This window comes from Cnephaeus nilssonii (genome assembly GCF_951640355.1).
Source record: "Cnephaeus nilssonii genome assembly, chromosome: 20".
NCBI classification, from domain to species: Eukaryota; Metazoa; Chordata; class Mammalia; order Chiroptera; family Vespertilionidae; genus Cnephaeus; species Cnephaeus nilssonii.
The window spans coordinates 10,338,495-10,365,008 of NC_137091.1; the positions used below are offsets into that span (position 1 = coordinate 10,338,495).

General features: G+C 44.7%; 1 protein-coding gene across 1 annotated transcript in view; it reads right to left on the minus strand.

Moving 5' to 3' along the window:
- PKD1L3 (polycystin 1 like 3, transient receptor potential channel interacting) overlaps positions 1-26,514 on the minus strand; it is a 67,656-nt gene that overhangs the window by 8,403 nt on the left and 32,739 nt on the right. Inside the window, exons 14-26 of the mRNA XM_079800332.1 lie at positions 26,170-26,271; positions 25,725-25,903; positions 23,326-23,472; positions 19,883-20,079; positions 19,147-19,346; positions 18,290-18,482; positions 17,002-17,194; positions 16,669-16,903; positions 14,520-14,619; positions 6,354-6,494; positions 5,451-5,636; positions 1,941-2,208; positions 920-1,053 (exon numbers count right to left, since the gene is read on the minus strand). Of these exons, the coding sequence (XP_079656458.1) occupies positions 920-1,053; positions 1,941-2,208; positions 5,451-5,636; positions 6,354-6,494; positions 14,520-14,619; positions 16,669-16,903; positions 17,002-17,194; positions 18,290-18,482; positions 19,147-19,346; positions 19,883-20,079; positions 23,326-23,472; positions 25,725-25,903; positions 26,170-26,271 (2,275 nt within the window). The remainder of the gene's footprint in view (positions 1-919; positions 1,054-1,940; positions 2,209-5,450; positions 5,637-6,353; positions 6,495-14,519; positions 14,620-16,668; positions 16,904-17,001; positions 17,195-18,289; positions 18,483-19,146; positions 19,347-19,882; positions 20,080-23,325; positions 23,473-25,724; positions 25,904-26,169; positions 26,272-26,514) is intronic.

Here is a 26,514-nt window from a genome sequence, read left to right on the forward strand (position 1 = left end):
GAGGTCAGTCAGATCCTTTCATAACCGTGGTGACAAAGAGAATTCTAAAAACTTGGGAGTGGGACCATCATATTAACAACAGTATGAGAAGTTAGAAGGCAATGGACTGTACTTTCCAAAAAACAATTGTATCCAGTCAAATAAGCAAGTAAACCAAGAGAGGAAGACATGGGCTCTAGGAGAAAGGAGGTCCAACAGAGGAGAGAAGTGAAGATAATCCCCGGGGCAGGGAAGGAGAGTCAGGATAAGCGCTCTAGAGCAGGCCTAGAGAATAACCAATCCCACTGTACCAAAAGGATGGAGGGACCTAGGAAAAGGATCACAAAATGATAGCCTATGTGATACTTTTGAACAGAATGAGATTTACTTCTAGGAAGAGTTTGGTTCATCTCCAATTAAGAGAATGCATGCAAAACTAAAAAAAAAAAAAAAAAATTAGGGAAAACAGTTGTGAAATAAAAATTGAATTGTAATACATTACATGGCTCATCTTTGAAAAATATATTATCACAATAATGGAAATACTCAATATTAACCATAAGTTATATTGGGAAAATGAGAAAAGAGAGAAGGTATGTATATGTGTGTGTATGTTAGGGATATTTGTGGGTATAAGAAAGTTAAATCCTCATGTCATAAAAAATACATACTATCTAAAACTGGAAGATTGATGAAATAGCTAATAATCATGTTAATTTTTAAATTCCAAAAGAACCAGTTAAAAAAGCTGAAAGTAGTTTCTCGAGGGTATAGGAATGAGGTGGGGAATGAGGACAGCTAGCTTTTGCCTTAACTATTTGACTTTTAAAATTACATTATGTGTAATAACTTTAATTAAAATAGTGTCTTTTAATGATATAAGAAATCGGGACTTCTGAGATACCCAGGTCAGAGGGAGGAGAGGAAGAGGCCTTCGTACCCACATTGTTGGATTCCAGAATCAGAGTCACTACACAGAACAGGTTCACGTTAGCGTTGAAGACCACAAATTCCACAAGGAGGCTTTTGGTGCGCCGGTCTAGCCAGCGGCTCTGTTCAAGATGCTGCAGGACTCTGGGAAGACAGGAGGACAGGGCTGCTACTTGCTCCTCTCAACCCTGCAAAGGAGCTCAATGCCCTGGCATTTCCAATACCACTCAGCCCAGATGAGAAGCCACACGTCCCGATCTAGATCACCTGTGCAGTATTTTATAATTACCAATGCCCAAACTTTCGCTAGTGATAATGTGAATATAAAAGACTATAGTAATGATAAAGTTTTCACAATAGTAGTCACACCAAGGTTAAACATTCAAAAGAATATATTTGGCATTTGAAGTGTGAGGTAGAATTTTATATGCTCTGTCAACTATTATTTGAAGTGTTAAATGCTACTCTTGACTAATATATATTCAGTTTTGAGAGGTGTAAGGGGTCGAAATGTCATTTGACTGGCATTGTTTTTAATGTCTTGCTTTAAATTTAAATGAAGAGAATAATTTAACTTAGACATTTTCATACGTAATGACAAAGACTCTCAGGATTCATATAAACACTAATCTATATCTCTCTGGCAGTTGATTTTGGGCATTTGAATTTTGGATTATTTGTGGTTCTTATGAAGGGTAGTGTTTTCTCTTATGTTTGAAGAGTATAGTTTGCCCAAGCTAGACTTACTGAGTTCAGCTGCAGCTAGGATAGAAACTGATATGTTTCTCCAGATGAGAAAAAGAATGCGATTTGGCAAACTGGCATGCTAAAACATAACCTGTAGTTTGAGATTGAACAAGGAATTTTCAAACTAAAAGATAACATTTCCTTAAAAGCCTAAAATAAAAGTGTCTACAAGTGTCATTATAGTTGCTGTCAAACTACTCACATGGGCCCTAATTCCTACTTGTTCAAAGCACGGACCTAAGCAAACATCTTGGTCCTCTTGTTGAGGGCTCAGGCTCGCTCACCTGGCTGCAGAACTAGAGTTCCTTCCAAGTCTGACAACGTATCCTCCCGAGTAAGCGGCAAGCTCCCCTTGGACGGGGTAGCCACCCAGTGCCTCCTGATTCTGATAATGCCAAATGCTGTCCGATTCCGTGTTGTTTGTTTCAGGGGGGCTCCAGTTAACCCCATAGTTCTCTGTATCCTCCAGATCTTGATGAGATAGCTTCAGAATGCGAGTCTGATGAAGCAGAACATTGCCCAAAAGAAAGGAGTTCCCATCAGTAATAAATCCTAGTGAGAGAGGACAGGAAGCCGTTGTAAAAATTGCCTCGTTATGTTCTTAACAAAAACTGCAGTTTCACCACTATTTTTAAAAACATTTTTGGAGTTTCCAGTTAATGCAACCAGATTGAAAAAAAAAAAGTGGCATTATTATTTGTAGATAATGATCTAGATCAGTGGTCGGCAAACTCATTAGTCAACAGAGCGGCAAACCGAGGCTCGTGAGCCGCAGTTTGCCGACCACTGATCTAGATAAAGTATAGTTCATGGTCTAGATCAGTGGTCGACAAACTGCGGCTCACGAGCCGCAGTTTGCTGCTCTGTTGACTAGTGAGTTTGCCAACCACTGGTCTAGATAGATCATGACAAGCAGCTGAGGCAGATAGTGGAATACGAGGTCCCTTACTTGTATCTCTCAATAATAATCTGGCAGGCACCTGCAGACAAAAGCGCCTTTGTGGAAGTTTTGGGATTTAGTGGGTGATTGTGAAACTCCAATGAAGTCCAAGACCAACAAGGTCCGTTTTGAGAAGGCAGGTCCCCCACGTGGCTGACGCACCAATTGTGGGCCTGGCTACAGATCTAGACACAGCTCTGTCCTCCCGTGGACATTGTTGCTACAGTGCCATTTGACCTTGGTCCTGCCACCAGCACCATATGCCACGGGACTCAGGAGGGGTCATTCCTGTCTGTGCCTCAGATCACAGGCCTGCAGAAGTCAGTCCCGAGTGCGGACCCTAACGTGGCCGAGACCCAGCTCCAGCCCCTCTCAGCTGTGGTCCAGAAGCCCCCGGAGGCAAGCTTTCCAAACAGTCTGACTAAGGATCTTGAAACCGCCCTATAACTTACCACACCAAAAACAAACAAAACGTAATTTTGAGGGATGGCTATGTTAATTAGCTTGATTGTGGTAATCATTTCACAATGTGGTTGTATATCAAAATATGTTACACCTTAAATACATGCAATTTTTGTCAGTTATATCTCAATAAAGCTGGGGCAGTGGAAATGAATCTAAAAACTATTACAGAAAGGTAATTCAGCAAGGTGGCTGGGTACTAAATATCCTTCATATATCCAAATAATATTTAGTTAGATGTTATAGAGAAATAAAATATCTCATTTACAAAAGATAAACCTAACAAGAGATGTGCAAATGAAGAGCAATTCTGAATGTTACTAAGGATGAGATGAGAATAGAAAAGCATACCATATTCCCAGATAGGAAGAGAACATTATAAAGAAAATAATTCCCTAATTTAAGTTCTTAGTTTGTATCCATATAAATATATAAATCTGTATCTACAACTAAAATCTGTATCTACAACTAAACAAGCTCTTAGTACATAAAAGGTTCCTATTTATCATAACAGGCAAACAAAATCAAGCAGCCCAATGAATGATGGGCAAGATTTTGGAACGGCATTCATTCATTCTTTCCGTCACTTATCCAGTGAATACCATATGCTAGCACTAAACACTTAGATATACTAAGCTTTTTTTTTATTATTATTATTAATCCTCACCCAAGGATTTCCATTGATTTTTAGGGAGAGTGGAAGAGAGAAAGAGAGAAACTCATCGATGGGTTGCCTCCTGCACGAGTCCCAACCGGGGCCTGGGCTGGGGAGGAGTCTGCAACCAAGGTACGTGCCCTTGACCAGAATCAAACCCGGGACCCTTTGGTCCACAGGCCAGTGCTCTATCCACTGAGCCAAATCAGGACACTGAACTGCAGAACCAAGTAGTCCAAGAAGAGAACTGTACCCATCACAATGGCAGTAGCTTAGTCACCTGCAGCTGTTTCCTTTTTAGTCAGTATTTTATTCAGCGCAGGGTTACCGACTGCAAATTGAATGTGCCCTCATCCTAGAACTGTCGCCACCTAAAACTGAACTAGAAAGAATCAACATGCAACAAATAGGAGTAAAAATCTCTTCTAAAGGCACCTTGTACATCTTTAAGAAAAGACTGAATGTTTGCTGAGATGAACATACCCTTTTGATTTTTTCAGGTGTTCTAAATTCCAACAGGAAGCCACCAATCCTGAGCTAAATGAATGCAACAATTTCCAGAATACTTATTGAACAAGATATAAAGTAATAATATGACAAAGTGTTGGTAACTGGTGAAAAATATTGAACAAGAAGCATTCTTTAGGGAAGACATTGTTTAGCATTTCTGCAACACTGTCCAGGGCAAAGCCTACCAACTGCTCTTGATGGTGAATTTCTTTAAAGATACAGACCATATTATATCCATCTTTTTATCATTAGCTCCTAGGACGTTCCCAGCATTACTAGGTGCTCAATATATATTTGTGCAACTGAACTGGATAACTAAACAAGAAAAGTTACAGACACGTCACCGACTTGGAAAGAGTGCGCACAAGGCAATGTATCCAATAGATCTTTCTGGTTACCATTTCCCTGGTTCTGTGCTTACTGAACAACCTTCTCAGCCACGTGTGGTTCTCTCCACAAGGAGGCAACCAGTCCCAGGGACCACTCCCGTTACTTGTTTAAAATACATTTTTATTGCTTTCAGAGAGGAAGGGAGAGGGAGGGAGCGATAGAAACATCAATGATGAGAAAGAATCATTGACTGGCTGCCTCCTGCACGCTCCCTACTGGGAATCCAACATGCAACCCGGGCATGTGCCCTTGACCGGAATCGAACCTGGACCCTTCAGTCCGTGGGCCGACGCTCCATCCACTGAGCCAAACCAGCTAGGACACTCCCGTTACTTTTTATGCTATAAGGCAGGGGTGGGGAACGTCCAGCCAGCGGGCCACATCAGACCCTCAAAATCATCTGGTCTGGCGCTGCCAAGGCATTAAGGTGAGTTAATTAAATATTTAACCAAACACAGCAGGCCAATTTTTAAGTTGATAATTTTTTATGGCCCGCGAATGTTATAAATATCCCAACGGCCCTGGGCAGAAAGAAGGTTCCCCACCCCTGCTAAAAGTGAATAAATTCTCACTCTTATCAGCCTCTTGTGAGACTCACCAGTGGGGATCCACCCCATGGGCCTGGTCACCCTTGACTGGAGAGACATAAACCCGAACCTGCTTAGATGAGGTCCAAAGAGGGGAATCCTTGGGGTGCCGCTCTGTCCCCCCTCATGGGTGCAGCCATGTGGAAAGCCAGCTGATCTTTCTCCAGGGTTCCAGCCCGTCATGGTGGGGTGTCTGGAAAAGGAACTGAAGCCCCCAGTTGCGTGGCTGGGCCCAGGATGGTGTTCTTACCTCTGTGACCCCCGTACAGGTTGGGGAGGAGGGTGTGCCTGGCCCAGGGGTAGAAATGCTGCACAAGTCTGATCTCTGAGAAGCGGTGAGCAAAGCTCTTCCTGAGAGCCTGGTGGAGGTGGAATCGGCTGGGGCTCTGTGCAGAGTGGACCGCAGTCATCACCAGGACAAGGAAGAGGATTTGTACTATTGCAGAGAACAAAATCATCACGGAGCCTTTAGATTGGACAGTCTCTACAACTTTTCCTTCATGATTTCTAAGTCTACAATACACTTCCACAGGCCAAAAACAGCAAAAAAATGGACATTTTCACATGGTTTAACCTAATAATTGTAAACATTAGCAAAAACATTTGGCTGTTAGTGATAATATATATCTATATATCCCTTCCAAGAATCATTCTGCCACTAATTAGAAATTTTACTTAACATATGTAAAATCCCACACACAATTTTTGTATTTTAGTTCTTAAAACTAAATACCTCCCCCCTCACCTCCCCCCCGCCCCCCCCCCCCCCCCCCCCCCCCCCGCTCTCTCTCTGTTCACAAGAAGGGAGGCACAGTGAAAACAATTTCTCTCCTTGGGGCCAGGGAGCCAGTACACCAGCTGTGTCCCAGCTCCGGGCACGGACAGGTTACCCACTTTTCAGAGCACATCCGTTTTCCCTCCACCCTGTGAAGTAGGTGTAGGTGGATCAAGTTTTGTTCTCACATTCCGTAGGTGGAGAAAGTGACTTACGCAAGCACACAGTGAGATCTCAAGACTTCAGGAGTCCCGTTCACCACACCGCCTTGCTTACCGGAACCCAGAAATGAATGCCTTACCCTCCCGTAGTTCCCATTTTGTTCCCGCCCCACCCTCGCTGGGCACTGCTGCAGCATGGACATGCCCATCTCCATACCCAAAATCTCCCCCGTCAGCTTGAAGAGCTGCTTCTCTTTCAAGGTTCTTTCTGGGCGCGGAACGGGATTGTTGATAGCTGGCGCTATATAGACGGGGTTCCTCTGATCTCTGGAACCAGGCGATGATGGAGGACATTTTGCTGTCAGAAATTCAAACACAGGCCAAGAAATGTTATGTTTTGTTAAGCAATTATTCCTCGGTGTTTGTTGAGCACTTATGCGAACCTCCTGTTAAATGTTGAAGGAACAAAGAAAACGCCTGAGGAGAGTCTCCTGCTATCACGAAGGACTTCTCAGCCTACACAATTCATTTCCAGCCTCAAGTGAAGTCAGCTCAATGCTATGGAAGTTTCTAACCTGCTGACTCTCCATTTCTGTCTTGTCTTGGACTAGAAACAAACAGTTCTAGCCGGGGGAGCACATGTTGGGAGCACGCCCCAGGGGTGCTTCCCAAACTTGAACATTCACAGTTTTGTTAAGTGCAGGTTCTGGGGTGAAGCAATTCCAGGCCACGCAGCCGACGTTAGCTAATGATACTGTTCACCACCGCGGAGCTAATCCTGTTTTACAGTCTCTGAAGCAGCGCTAGTGAAGGCAGGACTTTCTTCCTGTTCCACACCCTGTGGGTCACTTCCACTGCTCGTTGCACTAATCCATATGCAAAACCTACAGGCGCTTTATTTTTTATGTATTTTTATTGATTTCAGAGAGGGAGAGAGAGAGAGAAACATCAATGATGAGAGAGATCATTGATCAGCTGCCTCCTGCACGCCTCCTACTGGAGATTGAGCCTGCAACCCCGGACACGTGCCCTGACCAGGAATCGAACCGTGACCTGGTTCATAGGTTGACGGCCAACCACTGAGCAACACCGGCTGGGCTCCTTACATTCCTACTAGCTTAATACTGAATTCAGTCTCTGCCTACCTTCTTGATCTAATATTTTTCTATGACTAGCATGCACAGTCATAGCACTTACAGTAAAAATGCCTCTCTAGGGCCTCTATTTATGACCAAAAGTACACGGACAAGTCCCATTGCTGGCTCTGTAGTTCTTGCAACTGTATTACCTACACTAGGGTGCTATAATGCTCCAAGTCCCAGTAATGCTAACACTCCTAACAAACTGACAGCATACTCCTTCCCAATCCTTATGAGACAATCATAACCAGTTCTCTCTACACCAGACACACTTAAAATCACATCCTCCACCAACCACACATCACTAGTAATTGTAGCCATCCTTATTCAAACCCCGGGAAGCCATGTAGTAGGAGCCCTGCCCTGCTAACCGCACACGGCCTTACATCCTCAGTACTACACCCCCGGCAAACTCAAATTATGAACCAGTTCACAGCCAAACTATAACTTTAGCTCATGGCCTACAAACAATTCTTCCACCAGTAGTAGCACGATGACTACTAGCAAGTCTTACTAATCCAGCTTTACCCCCAACAATTATTTTAATTGGAGAATTCCTCGCAGTTACAACCAACAGTGCCACGGTCTAATATATCTATCACCCTTCCAGGAGCGGGCCTCGTTATTCCCGCCCCCTGTTCCCTCTACAGACTAATCAAAACGAGGAAAACGCTTCACAGAAACATTAAACCATCCTCACGTGAGAAAACACCCTAACAGTACACTTGCTGCCCCTCCTCCTACCCACTTACCCTGAGATCATTTGGGGAACTTTGTACTATTAATATGGCTGCATGAGGACATTAGATTTAAAATTTAATAATAGAAACTAAAAATTCTTATTTACTGAAAGAATATGCAAGAACTGCTAATTCATGCTCCACATATATCAGCATGGCCTTTAACTTTTAAAGTATAGGAGTTATCCATTGGTCTTGGAAACTAAAAAATTAGTGCAACTCCAAATGAAAGTAGTAATTTATATTTGCTTCCTCAATACTAATTCCTCTACTTGTACTAATCCTACCAATCACAGCAACCACCTCTAATATCTATGAAAGATGTGTCCTCACTATGTAAAAACTACAATTTCATACACTTACCACTAGTCTAATCCAACAAAATTTATCCAATTGGGCCAAGAAAGAACCATCTCAAATTGACTCTGAATAACTATTCAAACTCTAAAAATAACACTTAACTTAAAGCTAGACTACTTCCCAATAACATAGGGTGTCCCAGAAAATTGTATACACACTTTAACAGCTGATAACTCACTCCTTTTCAGGGGTAACTGGTTTGAAATAATGGGTGAACCCAGATTAAGCTTTGAACAAAGAAAATTTATCCTAAAGTGCCACTAGACTTTTTTTTATGGGAATACATAAATGATAACGTTTATGGTACAAAACACTGAACAGTCGATGAATTGAGGGCACACAAATACTGAATGAAATGATTCTTGACGTCTGTGACTATTGCTTCACATTATCAGCAAATCCTAGACCAGAACGGTCATTAGTTTAAAAACAGGCATTGAGCACCTGACCAACATGGCTCAGTGGGTGAGTGTCGCCCTATGAACCGGGAGGTCACGGTTTGTTTACCGGTTGGGGCACATGCCCGGGTTGTGGGCTGGATCCCCAGTGGGGCGCATTTTGGAGGTGGCTGATCAATGATTCTCTCCCATTATTGATGCTGTTCTCTCTCTCTCTCTCTCTCTCTTCCCATTCCTCTCTGAAATAAATAAAATAAAAATAAAATAAAAATAAATAAAAGCAGGCATAGACAAAAAATCATTCATTTTTGGAGATTTCTTTAGATTCTGAAAATGTAAAACACTGACTTTATTTTTAATATTTTTATTGATTTCAGAGAGGAAGGGAGAGGGAGAGAGACAGAAACATCAATGATGGGAGAGAATCATTGATCAGCCACCTCCCACATGGCCTCCACCAGGAATCCAGCCTGCAACACGTGCATGTGCCCTGACTGGTAATTGAACCATGACCTCCTGGTTCATAGGTTGATGCTCATAAACACTGACTTTATAATCACTCAAAGTGCATATACATTTTTTTTGGATGCCCTGTATTTACACCAGTAGCCACTATTCCTGAGATCAATCACAGAATTCTCAGCATGATATACATTCTCAGATCCTATCATTAACCAATTTCTTAAATACCTCCTTATATGCCTCATACTATTAATCTTATGCCCCACTAACAACGTTTTTCAACTAGTCATCAGATGAGAAGGAGGGGAATTACATCATTCCTACTAACCAATCGGATGATGGTGGAACAGATGCAAACACTGCAGTCGTATGTAACTGCATCGGAGACATCGGATTTATTGTGTCAATGGAGGGATTCTTGTTTAATTTTGACTCCTAAAGACATTCAACAGATCTTTTTACCCAACCTTAGCAATACTCCTTTCCCACTGGCTGGGTTCCTCCTAGGTGCAACAGGAAAATCCACTCAATTCGGACGACACCCACGACTGCCTTCACTGTATAAAGTCCCACACCATCAGCCCTGCTCCATTCACCCGAGTACCGCAGTCACAGCAGGCATCTTCCTACTAACCTGGTTTACCACTAACAGAAAACAGCTCATCCGACAAGATCATGCCTAGGAGCCATTACCACATTATCACAGCAAGCTGCGCTTACTCACAACGGAATTAAAATCATTGTCGCCTTTTCTACCTCAAGCCAATTCGACCTAAGAATAGTGACCATCGGCATTAACCACATCTGCACAGACGCATTCTTACGTTCTGGGAGCATTATTAATCATAACCTGAAAGACAAACAACTGGCAGCCCGTTTATCACATCGCCCTTCCCCAGGACCGCACTCATTCCTGGAAGGCCTTTCCTCACAGGCTTCTTCTCCAAAGACCAGTCATCCAAACCTAATAGGCATGCTGCAGGGAGGCAGTGAGTGCAGGCTGTCAGGTGGGCGCGCTGAAGAGTCATCCTGACCCTCACAACCCAGGTGGGCAGGAGGCTATACAGTCATCTCTGTCCTCCTAGCACAACCACGCTCTCCTCCTCTAACCTTAAACATAAGCCTCCCCAACGAATTCTATTAAATGTGTCTTCATGAGAAGCATCTTTGCTGCTTTCTTTATTTCCAAAAGTTTCCCCCACAACTGTTCCACAGATGACTACATCTTATCATTTGAAACTGACAGCCCTAGGTAACTGTACTAGGTTTTGTTCTTGCACTTGAACTCAACCTTATGACCCAGCATCTAAAATTTAATTATCCTTCAAACCTATTCAAATTCTCTAACCTTGGATAGTTTCCAACGATCAGCTACCACCTCTCACCATTAACGAACGTATCAGCAAAATGAACCAAGAGTCAGCACCACTATTGCTCAACCTAATCTGACTAGAAGATGTTTTACCAAAATCAATCTCCCAGTTCCAAATAAAAGCTGCTCTACTACCATCCAACCAAAAAGGCCTAGTCAAACTGTACTCCTCTTTTCTGATTACATTGACACTAAGCCACATTATACTTAGTTTCCACAAGTAATTTCTATTGTAAGGACTCCAGTAAGCAAGGATCGACCAGGAACCTTTGCTTTGACTACAAGTCAAGTATATAACTATAGAAAGCCGTAGGACCCGCAGCGCCCCTGAAAAATCCAGCATCCCCGGTGTCACAAATAGCCCAGCCCCCTGGCCCATTAAACTTAAACACAACCTCCACCTCCTCATTTTTAGTACACATAAAATTAATATAACTTCTCTAATTAAACCAGAGGCAAATGCTCCCAGGACAGTTTTATTAGAAACTCACACTTCGGGATATTGTTCAGTAAGTAGCCACAGCTGTTGTATAACCAAAGACTCCCAACATTTCTCACAAATCAATTAAAAATATTACCAAGCCTAAAGAAGACCCATCAAAATTCATCACAGTTCCACAACCACCCCCTCCACTCCCAAGCGACTCAAGTCCTTCATCAATTGGTGAGTGTTTTGAAGAAAATCCACAAAACTAATCACAAAGACTACTTAAAATACATTTGTCAATCATTATTCTTACATGGAATCTATCCAGGACCAATGACATGAAAAATCACTGTATTTCAACTATAAAAACAGTAATGACCAATATCCAAAAATCCCACCCACTAATTAAAATTATCAACAACTTATTCATTGATGAAACTCCGCATCCCTTCCAGGAATCTGCCTGCCCTGCGAATCCTCACAGGACTTCTGGCTCTGTACCTCACGTCAGACAGTCTCTGCTTTCTCTTTCGTAACAGCATCTGCCAGCGTGTAAACTATGGCTGAATTACCCAATATCTACATGCCAACGGAGCACGCATTTTTAAAAATTTGATTTTAGAGAGGAAGGGAGAGAAACATCGATCGGTTGCTTCCTACTCCAACTGGGGATCAAACCTGCAACCTGGGTGTGGGCCCTGATGGGGAATCGAACCCACGACCCTTGTGGTGCATGGGACGATGCTCAACCAACTGAGCCACACTGGCCAGGGCTCATTCATATTTTTACTGCCTATTTCTACACGTGGAATGAGGTCTATATTACAAATCTTACATCCTCACAGGGACCTAGAATATCAGAATCCTTTTACCATTTACTGTAACAGCAGCAACAGTTATTGGTTATGTACTGCCATGAGATCAAGTATCTTTCTGAGGGGCAACCATCATTACAATCTCAGCAAAGCCTTACATTCGAAGCAGCCTGGTTGAGGAAATCTGAGGAGGATTCTCAGCTGATAAAGCCACCCTCAGCCGATTCTTTGCCTTCTAATCCATCCTTCCAATTACTCTCAGCTCTAGTAATTAAGCATCTATTCCTTCACAAAACAGGATCCAATAACCCAACAGGAATCCCATCTGACAGACAAAATTCCATTCCACCCATACTACATAATCAAAGATCCTAAGCCTGTTGCTCCTAATTTTGACATTAACATTAGGTCTCTTTTCACCTGACCTCCCAGGAGACCCAGATAACTACACCCCAGCCAACCCTCTAAACACTCCCCAGCACAGCATGCCAGTGTGGTATTTCCTACTTGCCTATGTGATCCTACAATCCATTCCGACAAACTAGGACACAGTCTAGCCACAATCCTCTCGGTTTAATGCTACTATTATCTCAATACTCCATACATCAAAACAACTAAGCACAGCACTCCTAGCCCTCAGCCAATGCCTACCTGACTACCAGTGGCCGACATATTAACACTAACATGAATCGGGACAACCAGTTGAACACCCACTTTCATCACTGGCCAACCAGCACCCGTTCTATGCTGTTCCTTATTCTTATACTAATGCCCCTCACAAATATTATAGGGAACAACTCTTAAAATGAAGAGTCTTTACTTACCACCCTGGTCTTGTAGACCAGAGACGGAGTAACTTGAGGAAGAAGCTCAAGCTCCTATGTCAGTGCTCAAAGCTGAAATTCTACGGAAACTACTCCCTGAAACTACTCCCTATAGGAGAGAAGTGAAATTAATTTTATGTATTATGCCAATATTGAAATATTTTACAAATTCACCCATTAACCTATATGCCACATATATAAATACATGAGTGATACATAGTATATAATATACATAATTGTACATTATTTACCCTACACATATAAGCATGTACATTAATATATATGTTGCCTAAGATACAACTGGTTCTCGGATTTACACCTATCTTTATCACGTGAATATCCATATCACAATAAAATGCTTGGTGCTACACAGTACATGTTATTATCGGTCGTACATACCACATTGTCAAATCATTCCCAGTCAACACGCACCCGTTCTTCACTACGAAGCCCCGAGTAACAGCAGCCCTTCCGCACACCGACCCCTCCCCCGCCCTGGCCCTCCATTAGGGGGTTTCTATGTACGAGCTGCCCGCAGCGTCTGGTTCTTACCTCAGGACCATCTCTCCTCAAATCACCCACTCTTTCCCCTTAAATAAGACATCCCTATGGGTTAGTGACCAACAAGCCCATATAACTGTGGTGTCATGACGTCGGTGTTTTTTTAAATTTGGGGTATTTTAGGATCCGGGGGCGGGGCGGGGAGGAAGTGGGGAGGTGAAGGAGGTGAAGGATGAGGGTGAAGGATGAGGGTAGAAGCAATGGAGAAGGGTGAGAGAGGGAGGGGAGGGAGGAGGTGGGGGAGGGAGGATGGAAGAGAAAGGTGAGTGGAGGAGGGTGAATTAGAATAGGACATAAAACTTGGCAGCATGTATGTGCCCAGTGCTGGGGAATCACTGAAGAATGAGAAATTAGATATCCCTGTGGGAGTCACAGGAGGTGACACTTGATGTTTGTTTTGAAGTATTAGCTAGAACTCTTCCGATGGACAAGGCTGAGGACAAGACAAAAAATAAGTCATTTTAGGCAGAGCAGAGGGAACAGCAATTCAGGAGCATGAACAAATGAAACGAGGACTATAAAGGCAGTGTGTAGTTAGCTTATTCATTTCCTTGATTTCATAAGGAATGGGGTGCTGCTCCTTAGCAGCGTGTGCACTGCTCCCCCCAGGCCGGTGACCGCCAGCACCTCCGTGGTGGCATCACTTCCTCCCTGCAGACGGTAAACCCTCTCCCGAATTTTGGCCTTTATCCCTGGCGTGCATCTCTTCATTACAGACAGTCCTCTAGACGAGACATGCCTTGCTGTGCGTGATCAGAACCCCGGGTTAATTTGCCTGCAGGTTGCTTTCCTGCCACCATTGTGTTTGTGAGGTTCATCCACGTGATAGGAGGCTCTGGTCAGTCTCAAGGCAGACTCCCTTAGGGGTGGTGGCTGAATTGAGGAAGGAGAGGGGAATTCAGGATTATGCTGACATTTTTAGAGAATGGTGATGCTCTTAACTGTGATGAGATAATATAGTAAAGAAGCAGATTGGTGGGGCAGGCAAATACTTCTGTTTGGGGATGTTAATTTGAAACACGTGCTGGCAGTCAGAGGGGTGGAGAGCAGCTGGAAATAGCTGTGGGGCTGGGAGTGAGGAGAGATTGAGGCAGCGGCCTAGGATTTGGTGAGAGGGAAGCTCTGAGGAGAGGGTGACAATCGAGGAGGGACTCACGACGTGTATTGTTAGACAAGACCCTCCAAGGGGCATGTGTCTGAGTCAGTGAGGCGGCGAGGACGCTGCTGTTCTGATACAATCTGCTCTTCGCCAAATTAGATTAGCAGTGAGAACTGCTCGAGTTACCTGAGAGTGCCAGGATCCTCTTTGTCTGCTGATCCTTCTCTTTGCTAAGGCAGGGCACCCTGTTCAGGACCAGCGACAAGAACAGCGAGAGGAAGACCACCTAGACAGGCCAGTCCCGGGAGAAAACAATGAGCAGGTACAGGATCCAACACGGTGACATCATTATGTAAACGTGAAGGTATTAATAAATTTTCAATTGAATTTGGACGTATTTATGGAGAACTGAGAATCGAATAATTTCATATTATTTCTGCATAATCACGGGGACCTGGAAGTGTCCGGATAAAGCTACTATTTGTATTTCTGCCCGTAGTCCATCATCTGCTGGGCTTGGGAAGTTAAGCTACTCAGTGGTTTGGGATGATGTGTGCCGGTCGTTCGGTCACTGTCTTTGGAAGAACTGTGAGGAGCTAGAGCGGAGAAGCCATGCTTTAAAAAATTCCAAGGATTAGGTCCCAGTTTTGCTAAAGAAGTCATGGGATCTTGAGTACGACCTTAAGTATTCCCCACTCCTTCAATTTCCATGGAGGGAGAGGGGGGAACGTGCTCAGTCCTCAGGAGAATAAAGGTCAGGGTCAAAATCCTGCGCCCCTTGCCCCACCTTAATTACTGGGAAGAATCTGTGCAGGTGATGCCCTCCCTCTCCCCGGGCTGGCCTGCCTGCAGGCGAGTCCATTCTGCTCTGCCTGGGCTCCCCAGGGTGGACAACGTGGGCCAGGGCCTGGCCCGAGGTCTAGGCTTTGAGGTTCTTTCTGCTTCTACTTGTGGAGTTGAATGGATTTGAGGCAGCAATTCTGGGTGTGTCTGCTCTGCAGACTTAAAGTCGCCCCCTAGTGGCCTAGATTGGGAGGAAGGACCAACCACGGGTCCCACCGAATTCTCCACGGAAGAGCCAGCAGCAGTTCGTACTTGACGCAGTCACTCAGTTGACATACCATGAGGCTGAACTGCAGTGCTGGAAACTGCTATTTAACCAAACCCTGGAAACTGAAGTTAATGCACATTGAAACAGTGCCAAGTCAGGACTGCCTGTATTCAAGCACGTGTCACCTAAAAGGCAGGACATCCACCTACTCCGTGCACTCAGCCCCTCTTCAATGATCAGTGGGTCTCATTGCAGTCACCTGGGAACTGTAAATGCGTTGTGCCGGGAAGCCCAGCTCTAGAAATCACGATGTAATTGGTCTGGAGCGAGGCCTGGGCATGAAGAGTTTTACTAGTAAAGCTCCCGGGTCTGCTGGGGGAGCTCGGGCCACCTGAGAGCGGAGGCAATCCTGCCACTGAGACCCCAAATCCTGGAAACTCGACAGGACACACCACCTGCTTTCTTCAACAAATACAGTGTGAGCAAATAGCAAGGACATGGGCGGGCGGGGGAGGGGGGCTGTAGATAGTATTAAAAGTACTTAGACACAGCAACTAACTACACATGGATCTTGATTTAAACTAAACAGAAAAATTTATCAGACAACTGGTAAAATCTGAACACTGCATTTTAAAAAAAATTGTGGTAAAATACACATAAGCAACCTGCCTTCTTAACCTTCTTAAAGTGCATAGTTTAGTAGTGTTAGTACATTCATATTGTTGTGTGGATATTAAGAAATTATTGCTAATTTATTTAGGTGTGATAAGGGTTTATATTTATATTTTTTTAAAAAGAGTCCTTATCTTTTAGAAATATACGGGCAAATATTTACAGATAAAATGTGAAGGCTAGTGCTATTTTCCCCTCAAACTAGAGGAAACAAGATTGGCCATAAATTGGTAACTGTTGAAGTAGTTAAAACAACTTTAGGAATCATTACACTATTCTCTACACACTTTTGTGTGGTTTTGACATTTTCTTTAATTAAACTTTTTTAAAAAGTACTTTTTCCCCCTTAATAGTTTGTTTTCAATTGACTTCTTGACTACCCCCCTGTAACTCCCAGTCTTTCTCTACGAGTCTATCAGTTGTTGCTAGCTTTCCTGGGACTACTCCACACACATTCCTTACAATTTCACTCTTCCCATCTCTTTTCGGGGGCTGCCTTTTTTGGCCCAGTTTCTGACCATTGGGCAGCCTGGGTGGCACCCACGGACCTCAGTTTCCCAAGCACCCGGCAACGGCAGTGGCTCCTTATGCGGGTGGCCGGTCACCACGTACCTTCACGGGCTGGATGATGAAGACGTTCTGAAGCACCGATAAGATCGTGGAGATGAGCCAGCTGGTGGCCTGGTCCCTGCTCAGCTCCAGGCTGTACAGCGCGGTGAAAAAGGCCGCGGCCAGGCTAGTGGCGCCCAGCAGGAGCCAGCAGATGGGAGCCCAACATCTGGAGGGACCAGCCGCGGGGGACTTGCGCCCTCCTTCTGGGCTCAGGATGGGGAAACTGGTTGCCTCCCTTAAGAAGAGAAGGCGAAGTAATCATCTCATGGCCAACAGCTGAGGGGAGGCGGGGCTCACCGGGTAACGGGAAGGAGAGCCAGGGGCGGTGGTTACCCGGCGGGGCCTTGCTCTGAGGGAAGAACGTGTGTTTCCAAGAGCTGCTGGAGCTTCTGCAGGTGGCTGGCTGCACCCAGGCGGTCGCCAGGCTGGTCGGCCCGGGTGGGACCCAAGGTGCTCAAGGGCGTCCGCAGCCTCTGCAGAACCCTGAGCAGGTAGCAGCGGAGGTGACGGTGGTTCCCAGCAGCCACTGAAAACAGATTCCAGGCTGACACTTGTTAGTTAGTGGAGGGTTTCACCACTGAAAACAGATTCCAGGCTGACACTTGTTAGTAAGTGGAGGGTTTCAGTAACCAGCACTAACTGGCGGAGATGAGCAACTCATTAACTGATGATGAGGTTAAATTTCCCATGAGTGGAGATTGCACCCAACACCCACAATATAGTGTCTTCTCTGAGCACAACGGTAACTTTCTAACAACGTGTATAACTCTACACTTTGATCTAGAGCAGTGATGGGCAACCTTTTGAGCTTGGTGTGTCAAACTTCGCCAAAAAACTGAGCATAACTCGGGTAGTGTGTCACTTTGAGGAAAAAACTAACTCCAAGACTCTAGTCGCAAATGTTTCATCCTCAGGAGCAGCAAATGTTTCATCCTCGGCATGCGGCCGCGTGTCATCAGAAATGGCTACGCGTGTCAGTGCTGACAGGCGTGTCATAGGTTCGCCATCACTGATCTAGAGACTTCAAAACCTGACTGAGCCGGGTCAGCATGGGTCAGTGGTTGAGTGTTGACCTAGGAACCAGGAGGTCACGGTTCGATTCCCGGTCAAGGCACATGCCCGGGTTATGAGTTTGATCTCCAGTGGGGGGCATGCAGGAGGCAGCCTGTCAATGATTCTCTCTCATCATTGATTTCCTATCTCTCCCTCTCCCTTCCTCTCTGAAATCAATAAAAATAACCTGATTGAGCTTTTCCACCAGAACTGCAGCACATGTGACTGTACTAAGTAAGTGCCCAGGAGGCCTAAACTATATTCGAGAACCCATAGATTTCCTAATCTCACCACCCACAGCAGAAGAACGACAAGTTTCAACAGTCTCTAACAGAGCAGATGGCATATGGGGTCTCACACAGAAAACACTTTTGTGGGTTTTTCCTTAATTCTTTACTTTAATCACTGGATATATTGTCTCAAAAGCCACTGGAGGGATCCAAGTATCAGCTCTATTAAAAGCCTAAGGAAATTAAAACAAGCAGAAGGCTGTGTGGTGCCTGTTGTGATGCTGACAGGTAAGAAAGAGGTGGAGGGGGCGGGAGGCGAGGAGAGATTGGTACTAAACCTGCGGCCTTACCACTTGCCCCGCAGGGTGCTGCCTGCTGATGGCAGCCTGCACCCTCCAGGTGAGAACGAATGAGGCTGGATAACAGCGCCACCAGCTGGCTCTCGCCGTAGGAGCCCCACGAGGGTGGTTCACGCTCTGAGAGGAGGCCCGGGTCTCTCCTGAGCAGAAACCCCACCGTTTCCTTCAGCTCCTGAGTGCAGGACCAAGATGAGAAGAGTCAGGCCGTGCTACATCAACCCAGGAGTGGTAGCGACGACAGGCGGTCTCCACTCAGAGGAGCGTATCCTTAATGTGAAGACCCTCCATGTCCATTTTGTCTCTGCTTTTTAAAAAAGAAGTCACCTCCCAGGAGCTTCAAAACTAGTTTCATGCCCAGCTGGTTTAGCTCAGTGGTTGAGCGGTGACCTGTGAACCAGGAGGTCACGGTTTGATTCCCAGTCAGGGCACGTGCCCAGGTGGCAGGCTTGATCCCCAGTTTGGGGCGTGCACGAGGCAGCCGACCAATGATTCTCTCTCATCATTGATGTTTCTATCTCTCCCTCTCCCTTCCTCTCTCTAAAATAAATGAAAAGATATTAAAAAAAAAACTCTTTTTAAAAATAAAAGAACTAGTTTCATGAGAGAATGTAGAATGAAAGAACATCAGAAGCTAAAACGAGCCCAGAGCGGTACATTCTGCACATGGAGCCTCAGAACCAGGAGGAAAGCCAGCGGCACGGTGGGTCAGAGCCCAGGGGCAGGGATTAGGGGAACGCTGATAGGGCTAATAAGACCGGACAGCCTTTTCACTGGTCTTTTCTAGCTCGCGGGGAAAGGAAGCAGGAGCTTACCTGTAGAATTCCACACAGGCTTACCTCCACTGCCTCTGAGGCCGAGAGAGGCTCCGCAGACGCATCTGAGAGGCAGGGGGCCTGCCGGGGAGCGGAGAGGGGCAGAGGCTCCTGGGGCTGAGTCAGTGGGAAGAGCCGCCCTATGACCAGGTTGACTGGGAAGAGGATGACGGCAGTCTGGATGCTGACAAGCAGTTCGGACCAGGTCACGGCACACGGACCCACTGGAAGGAAAGCTTTACGTCAACCTTGCTCCTCAGCAGCTGAAACCACCGGACAGTCCCCCCTCTCCCAGGCGTAAGTCTTTGCTTAGCAGCTTCGCTGTGATTGTCTAAGGAGAAGATATGGCAGTGACGATCCAGACGGGTTCCTAAGGCTGCTTCCCTTGCTAATGACTGGGAACAGTGAGACGTGCTAGCGCAGTGGTCGGCAAACTCATTAGTCAACAGAGCCGAATATCAACAGTACAACGATGGACATTTCTTTTGAGAGCCAAATTTTTTTAATGTAAACTATATAGGTAGGTACATTGTTGTTAACTTAATTAGGGTCCTCCTACGCTGGCCTTTGCTAAAAACTCAAGGGGCCAAAGAGCCGCATGTGGCTCACGAGGCCGACCATGGTTAGCGTATTCTAACGTCAGGCAGCAAAGGGAAGAAAGGAAGGCAGGCAGGAGGCTGTGAGAGTGAGGAGAGTAGGAGCGTGAAGCAGAGGAGAAGGGGCACATGCCAGGAGCCACACCCGCAGGACTCGGCCAGACCTTGCTCATCTCTGCGGGCGGCGGGCCCGCTCATCCTCCAGAACATGAGGCTGGTGACCAGGTTGCAGAGCAGAAGGGTCGTGCAGCTTGTGAGCCGCTGGGCTCTCGTAAACTGGTCCCAGGGATGGCGAGTGGCAATCGAGAGCCACAGGGAGTCCTGGGTGAACTTCTCCACGACCATGGAGGAGAACAGGTGTCTGAGAACACAAACCACAACAGGAGGGGCATGAGGTTTCGTTCTGAAAGCGCCCTGGACGAAGGGGTGGCTTGCCCGGCAACAAGCTGCATAGCAACAACGCCGCCACTACTCACACCTCTGGGAAGGCGCTGTCACATGACCGATAGCATGATTCTTTTGTTATTTTAGGATAAAGAGGTTTTGAGGGTAAGGTTAATTTATGTGGTCTGAGTTTTTTAAAGTTAAAAACTGTTGTTTTAGCTTTTTAAGAATTTTTGCTTTTGCTTTTTTTTTGTTTCACCTAAAAATTCATTTTTATTTTAGTCTTCAAAATATATTTGCTTATTTCTCTAAAGCGTTTTGATAAATACTTTTACTTTTTAAAAGTCTGCATTAGGTTTGCACTCAAGATAGTTTGCTGAAGTCATATTCTGAGCACATTCTCTACTCCAAAGGTGGAGGAACTGTAAGGAAGATATAAAAAGAAAAAACCAAAATTATTAGCTGGGCTTCAAAACAAAATCCACATCTCTGAGGGAGGAACGGAGTGAGAAAGCAGGGGAAGCAGCCACGGGGTGCCGGGCGCCAGGTCTGGGAGAAGGCAGGACACGGGGAGGCTGACGCTTGCAGGGAAACGGAACCACGTGTTTCATAGACTGGAAAGGGAGAGTCGAGCCATCGCCACTGCTTGACGCCAGGGCTGCGCTGAGCTTGTGAAAGGACACCTCAGAGCAAGCCTGCCACAGAGCTGCACACGGACAGCAGAGCGGTGGGCAAGAGAGGGCAGCCCCAAGATCAGCAATGAGCTGAGGGACCCAGCGGTTCATGGCGAGATCCGCAATAGTCCTCGCTGCACTGATTTCACGGAGGAATAGGAGCTCCAAAATGCTGTGATAAGGCCTGGTTCTAGAGATGTGAGGATTGGATTGAAACGTCAGAAAAGCTACAAGGCAGAGGTAAGTGTGGAAATAGATAGAGATTTAATAATAAAACACTGGAAATGAATATACAAGTCAAAATTCCTCACCACATAAAAAAATCTAACGTTGCCCGGCCAGTGTGGTTCAGTGTTTAAGTGTTGACCCATGAACCAGGAGATCATGGTTCAATTACCAGTCAGGGCACATGCCCAATAGAGGGCGTGCAGGAGGCAGCCGATCAATGATTTTCTCTCATCATTGATGTTTCTGTCTGTCTCTCTCTCTCTCTCCCCCTCTTCTTTCTCTCTGAAATCAATAATAATATATTTAAAAAAGAAATAAAATCTAATGCTGAGAAAGGCAGCTAACACAATCAATAATTCAGCCCAGAAGAAATTATGGGACAGTCTGACAGTCTTTAAAATACCTATTTCAGGTTGTACAAAAATACAAGTAAAGAAATAATATTCACTTAAGGAGAATACAAAATTATGAAAAAAACAGAAGCAAAATAAATTAGAAGCCTTGAAATGGAAAAATACGGTCATTAAAATAAAAAAAATAGGATATATAAATATTGTTGAAGAGAAAATTAGTGAACTGAAATGTAGTATTAAAGAATCGATCCAGAATATACTATAGAACAAAATAAAAGAATTACCCAAGAGTAGTTTCAAAACACGGAGGATAGCCCTGTCTGGGTGGCTCCTTTGTTTGGAGCGTCGTCCCATACACCAAAAGGTTGCAAATTCTATCCCCAGTCAGGAGGCAACCAATCAATATTTCTCTCTCTCTCTCATATCAATAAAAATATTACCTTGGTTAAGAACAACAGGGGGGTGGGGGTATGTGTGGGGAGGGGTATGGGATGGGAATGTGGGGATGAGGACAAATATGTGATACCTTAATCAATAAAGAAATTTTAAAAAAAAATTACCTTGGGTGAGGAATAAAAAACAAACAAACAGCCAGTGTGGCTCAGTGGTTGAGCGATGACCTATGAACCAGGAGGCAACGGTTTGATTCCTAGTCAGGGTACATGCCCAGGTTGCCAGCGCAATCCCCAGTAGGGTGCAGGAGGCAGCCAATCAATGATTTTCTCTCATCATTGATGTTTCTATCTCTCCCTCTCCCTCTCCCTTCCTCTCTGAAATAAAATACATCTCTATATAAAAGGCTAATATGCAAAGTGTCCCCTCGGGAGTTCAACCGGGAGACTGGGAGTTCGATCGCTCACTGTGACGTGTGTTGACCACCATATCAGCATGGAATGAAGGGAGGCCCTGGCCCGCAGGCAGCAGCTGGGGAAGGGAGGCCCCAGCAGGCTGCCAGAAGGCCCCAATCGGCCCTGATTGCTGGCCAGGCCTAGGGACCCTACTCATGCATGGATTTCGTGCACTGGGCCTCTAGTATATATATATTAAACAAACAAACACCATGGAGGATAGTTTGAGGCTCCAACATAGAGTAAGAGAATGTCAGATGAACAATATTTTCAGAAGTGACATCTGAGAATTTTTCAGAATTGAAGATGTGATTTTGCATATTAAAAGTACATTTTATGTTAAGTGTACTTTACCACAATAAAGACATTTTTGAAAGTACCTTCTGAGTACCAAACAGGATTAAAAAAATGAACCCACAGTAAAAAGAATTATGATAAAATTTGGAACATCAAGAATAAAGGTAAAATATTAAAGAGAGAAATGGCAGTCTACTTTAAAAGAATAACAGCCAGACTGACAAAAGACTGACACAACAGCAAAGGCAGTGTTGGAGGCAATTCTCCATGAATACTTCACATGTAGGCATTCGTAAAATATTTGCTCCTGGACTATCTTTTAAGGAATCTTGGTATAAGCAGACAGCCCTGGAAAAATAGAGACAGTGACTCTCTTTGGGGAAAATTTACTTACATTTCCAGATTATAAAGCTAGAGACACCCTCCTCCTCAGATTGCCCTTGAGGAAGCCATGACATTGGATTTACTAGACAAAGACTTCAAGTCATTTTAAGTGTGTTCAAAGAACTAAAGAAAACTGTGTCTAAAGAACTAAAGGAAAGTAAGTGAGAATGTTATCTTTCCAAATAAAAATATCAATAAAGATAAAAATTACTTTTTAAAAAGAACTGAGTAGCAAGTCTGCAGTTGAAAAATACACTGAGTGAAATGAAAAATTCAGTAGAGAGGCTCACAACATAATTGAGTGGGCAGATGAAAGAATCAGCAAACGTAAGATAGGTCAATTTAAATGATACAGTCTGAAGAACAGAAAGAGTAAAGGATGAAGAAAAATGAACAGAGCTTCAGAGACCTGTAAAACCCAATCATTTCCCAACGATACCTAAAGGAAAAGAGCTGCTTCTTTGAGACTGGTAGGAAGACCCGGTCACGCTCACAGTCTCCAAGGTCCTCGGCCAGCCAACAATCGCATAGGAAATGCCATTTCCTGTTACCTGCCAGGTCGCTGACAATGACCTGGTTTACATACCTATAGTAAAATGAAGATAACCATGTTAGGGAGGGGGGGGGGCACAATTCAGTTGTTGTAATAAGAAGCAATCTTATGGAAACAATTTAAATGTCTATTTTGATAGATAAATGAGTTTAAAAATATGGTGTACACACATAAAAAAGAACAAAACTGCCATGGATGGACCTTGAGGGCATTATGTTAAGTGAAATAAGTCAGAAAGAGAAAGACAAATACCGTAAGATTTCACGTATATGTGGAATCTAAAAGCAAAAACAAAAACTAAAGAAAAGCTCATAGATACGGGGAACAGACTGGTGGGTGCCAGAGGTAGGAGATTTGGGGGAATGAGTGATGGGGTCAAAAGGTACAAATTTCTAGTTATAAAACAATTAAGTTATGGGGACACAGTGTACAACATGGCGACTGTAGTTAATAATACTGTCCTGCATGTTAAAAAGTTCTAAGAGAGTAGATCTTAAAATTTCTCAGCACAAGAAAAAGAATTCTGTAACTATGTATGGTGATAGATGTTACTAGACTTATTATGGTGATCATTTTGCAAAATATACCAATATTGAATCATTATATTGTATACCTAAAACCAATATGTTGTATGTCAATTTTACTTAAATAAAAAACAAATCAGATAATTTAAAAAAGGAAGTAATCTTGCCCTGTCAGTGGATTCGGTTTCATTGCAAGGCAAGAACTAAAGGAAGAAGCAAGAGCTGATCCCATTTCCTCAGGGAGTTCATGTCCCGAACACCAGAATGCGGATCCTGGAACCTACAAACAGTCCAGTGTGTCCTCTAAGCTTCCCGGTTCCATATGTGAGGGTGCCCGGCCACCTTGACAAGCATCCTGTCTGCCTCTATCTTACAGAACAGAGGCTCAGCCCTGGCCCCAGGTGTCCTCTGATCTGCTTTCTGTCTCTGCCGTTTTCCTTTTTAAAAGAATTTCATACAAGTGATCCACACAGTATGTATTCACATAGCCTGGCTTCTTTCAGTCAGCATGCTTTTAGGAGTTCATCCATGTCGTATGTATTAGCAGATTGTTCTTTTCGTCGGTGAGTAGTATTCCATCTAATGAATATACTAACTTTTATTTGTTTATTCACCTGAGGGACATTTGTGTTGTTTCCAGTTTTGGGCTACTAACAATAAAACAGCTATGAATACACGTGTGTAAGTCTTGAAGGACGTATTTTTTTTTCTCATTTATCTAGGAGCGGAATGCCTGGGTCATATGGTCAATGCATGTTTAACTGTACAAGACACTGACAGCCTGTTCTCCAACGTGGCTGTACCTTTTACACTCCCACCAGTGCTGTGTGAGCGTGCCCCACCCTCTCCCAAACTTGGTTTTGTCAGACTTTTTAATTTTAGTCATGCACTGGGTGTTCAGTGCTATCTCACTGTGGTTTTAATTTGCATTTCCTGATGACTAACCAAGTTGAGCATCTTGTCAAGTGCTTATTATTCGCCTTTGTAAATGAAACTGAGATGATAGTGTACAAACTGATTTGTAGATGCCCGATCAGAATGGAAACAGTAAGCAAATGATCAGGCTCTTTCGGCCTCGTGGCTGGTGTATCTAGCCTCACAGGGCAAGGCTGACTTTGGCAACTGCATACCCTTTTCAGAGTGGCCGGTATTCAGGACCGATGCCTCTGAGGACACGAGCCTTGGTTCTTTGACTTCATTCCCTTCTTCTTTCCTAACCCCAACAACCAATAATCTTCACCCGTAATTCATTTCATCACCTAATTTCTCCCCGCCCCTCCCCTCCTCCTCACGGTGCTGCTGAAGGCAGAGGCAGAACCACCGGGACCCAGCAGACTCATCACTGAACATCCCTAGGCACACACCCCTTCTTCATCCCACCTTTCCTCTCTCCTGAAGCTCTGAATTCTGACCCAATGCACAGAATTCAGGATATAGTTGTTTATTAAATTTACTCTTTGAATATAGTATATTTCATATTAGAGATACCTTTAATTCGTGGTACTTTGGGGCAGTATTTCCTTGTGATTATTTGTTGTACACACCATGACAACATTTAATGAAAAGAAAATTAAAACATCGATCATTCTTAAATCCACAAAAAATCGTATTGTTCATTTCCACAATGATTTCCAGGGTTTCTTCTTTATAGACAGCTTTGAAATGTAAATCTAACTGGTGACGTCTTGGCTCCAGGTACTGCTGTTGTTTAGTGCGATGACAAGCTGAACCCACACCAGCCAGCGTGAGGCAGCTGCTTACCAGGCAGGGCTGGCACCCGAGTTGTCATGCCAGAGCCGGAGGCTGTGCAGCTCCCCCAGGGAGGACCGGGTGCCGAGCAGGAAGACATCCAGTCCCCCTCGTTCAAACACTGCCTTCTGGGCGTCCCAGAGGTGATGGGGCTCACTCCGTCCCTCTGACCCGTACAGGGTGACCACCACCTGAGACATGACAGGAAGTCCTAACGTGGCTATTTGGATCTTTGGGTTTACCCCCAAGGAGAAAGATGAAGGCGGAGACACTGGACTGAGATGAAGTCTCTGGGGTCTCAGACAAGGACAGAGGGCTCTTCAGATTTACAGGGCAGGGCTAGGAATAGCCCTCCGTGATCCCCCGTAAGTGCTACAGGACGCCGGGATATCAGAGTAGATGGTACCTCACGTGGTAGGGGACAGAGCAGTGAGTGAGGGACATTTGTTTCATTAACCTGAGCTGTTGTAGAGGCCCTTCTTCGATATCCAGTGGAGACCTGAATAAGGTAGTGACACTGAGAGCTGGGGTCGTTATCGGCCAGGACAGTGACCTTCACCTGCGGGAAAAGCAGAACAAGAAAATGGGCTGGCCCTTACTCAGTCTCCTGGAGCTGCTTCCCCGCTAAGGAGCAGGGGGATGCACGGCTGCAGATCCGGCCATGGTCTGGACAGCAAAGGGAGGTGTAAGAGACCCAGGTTAAGAGATAAGGGGGGAGGGCTGAAAGGCCAGGGTTTATGCCTCTAAAATGAAATAGTCAACCACGTCTTGGGCCTCTCAATATTTCCACTTCCCTCCCACC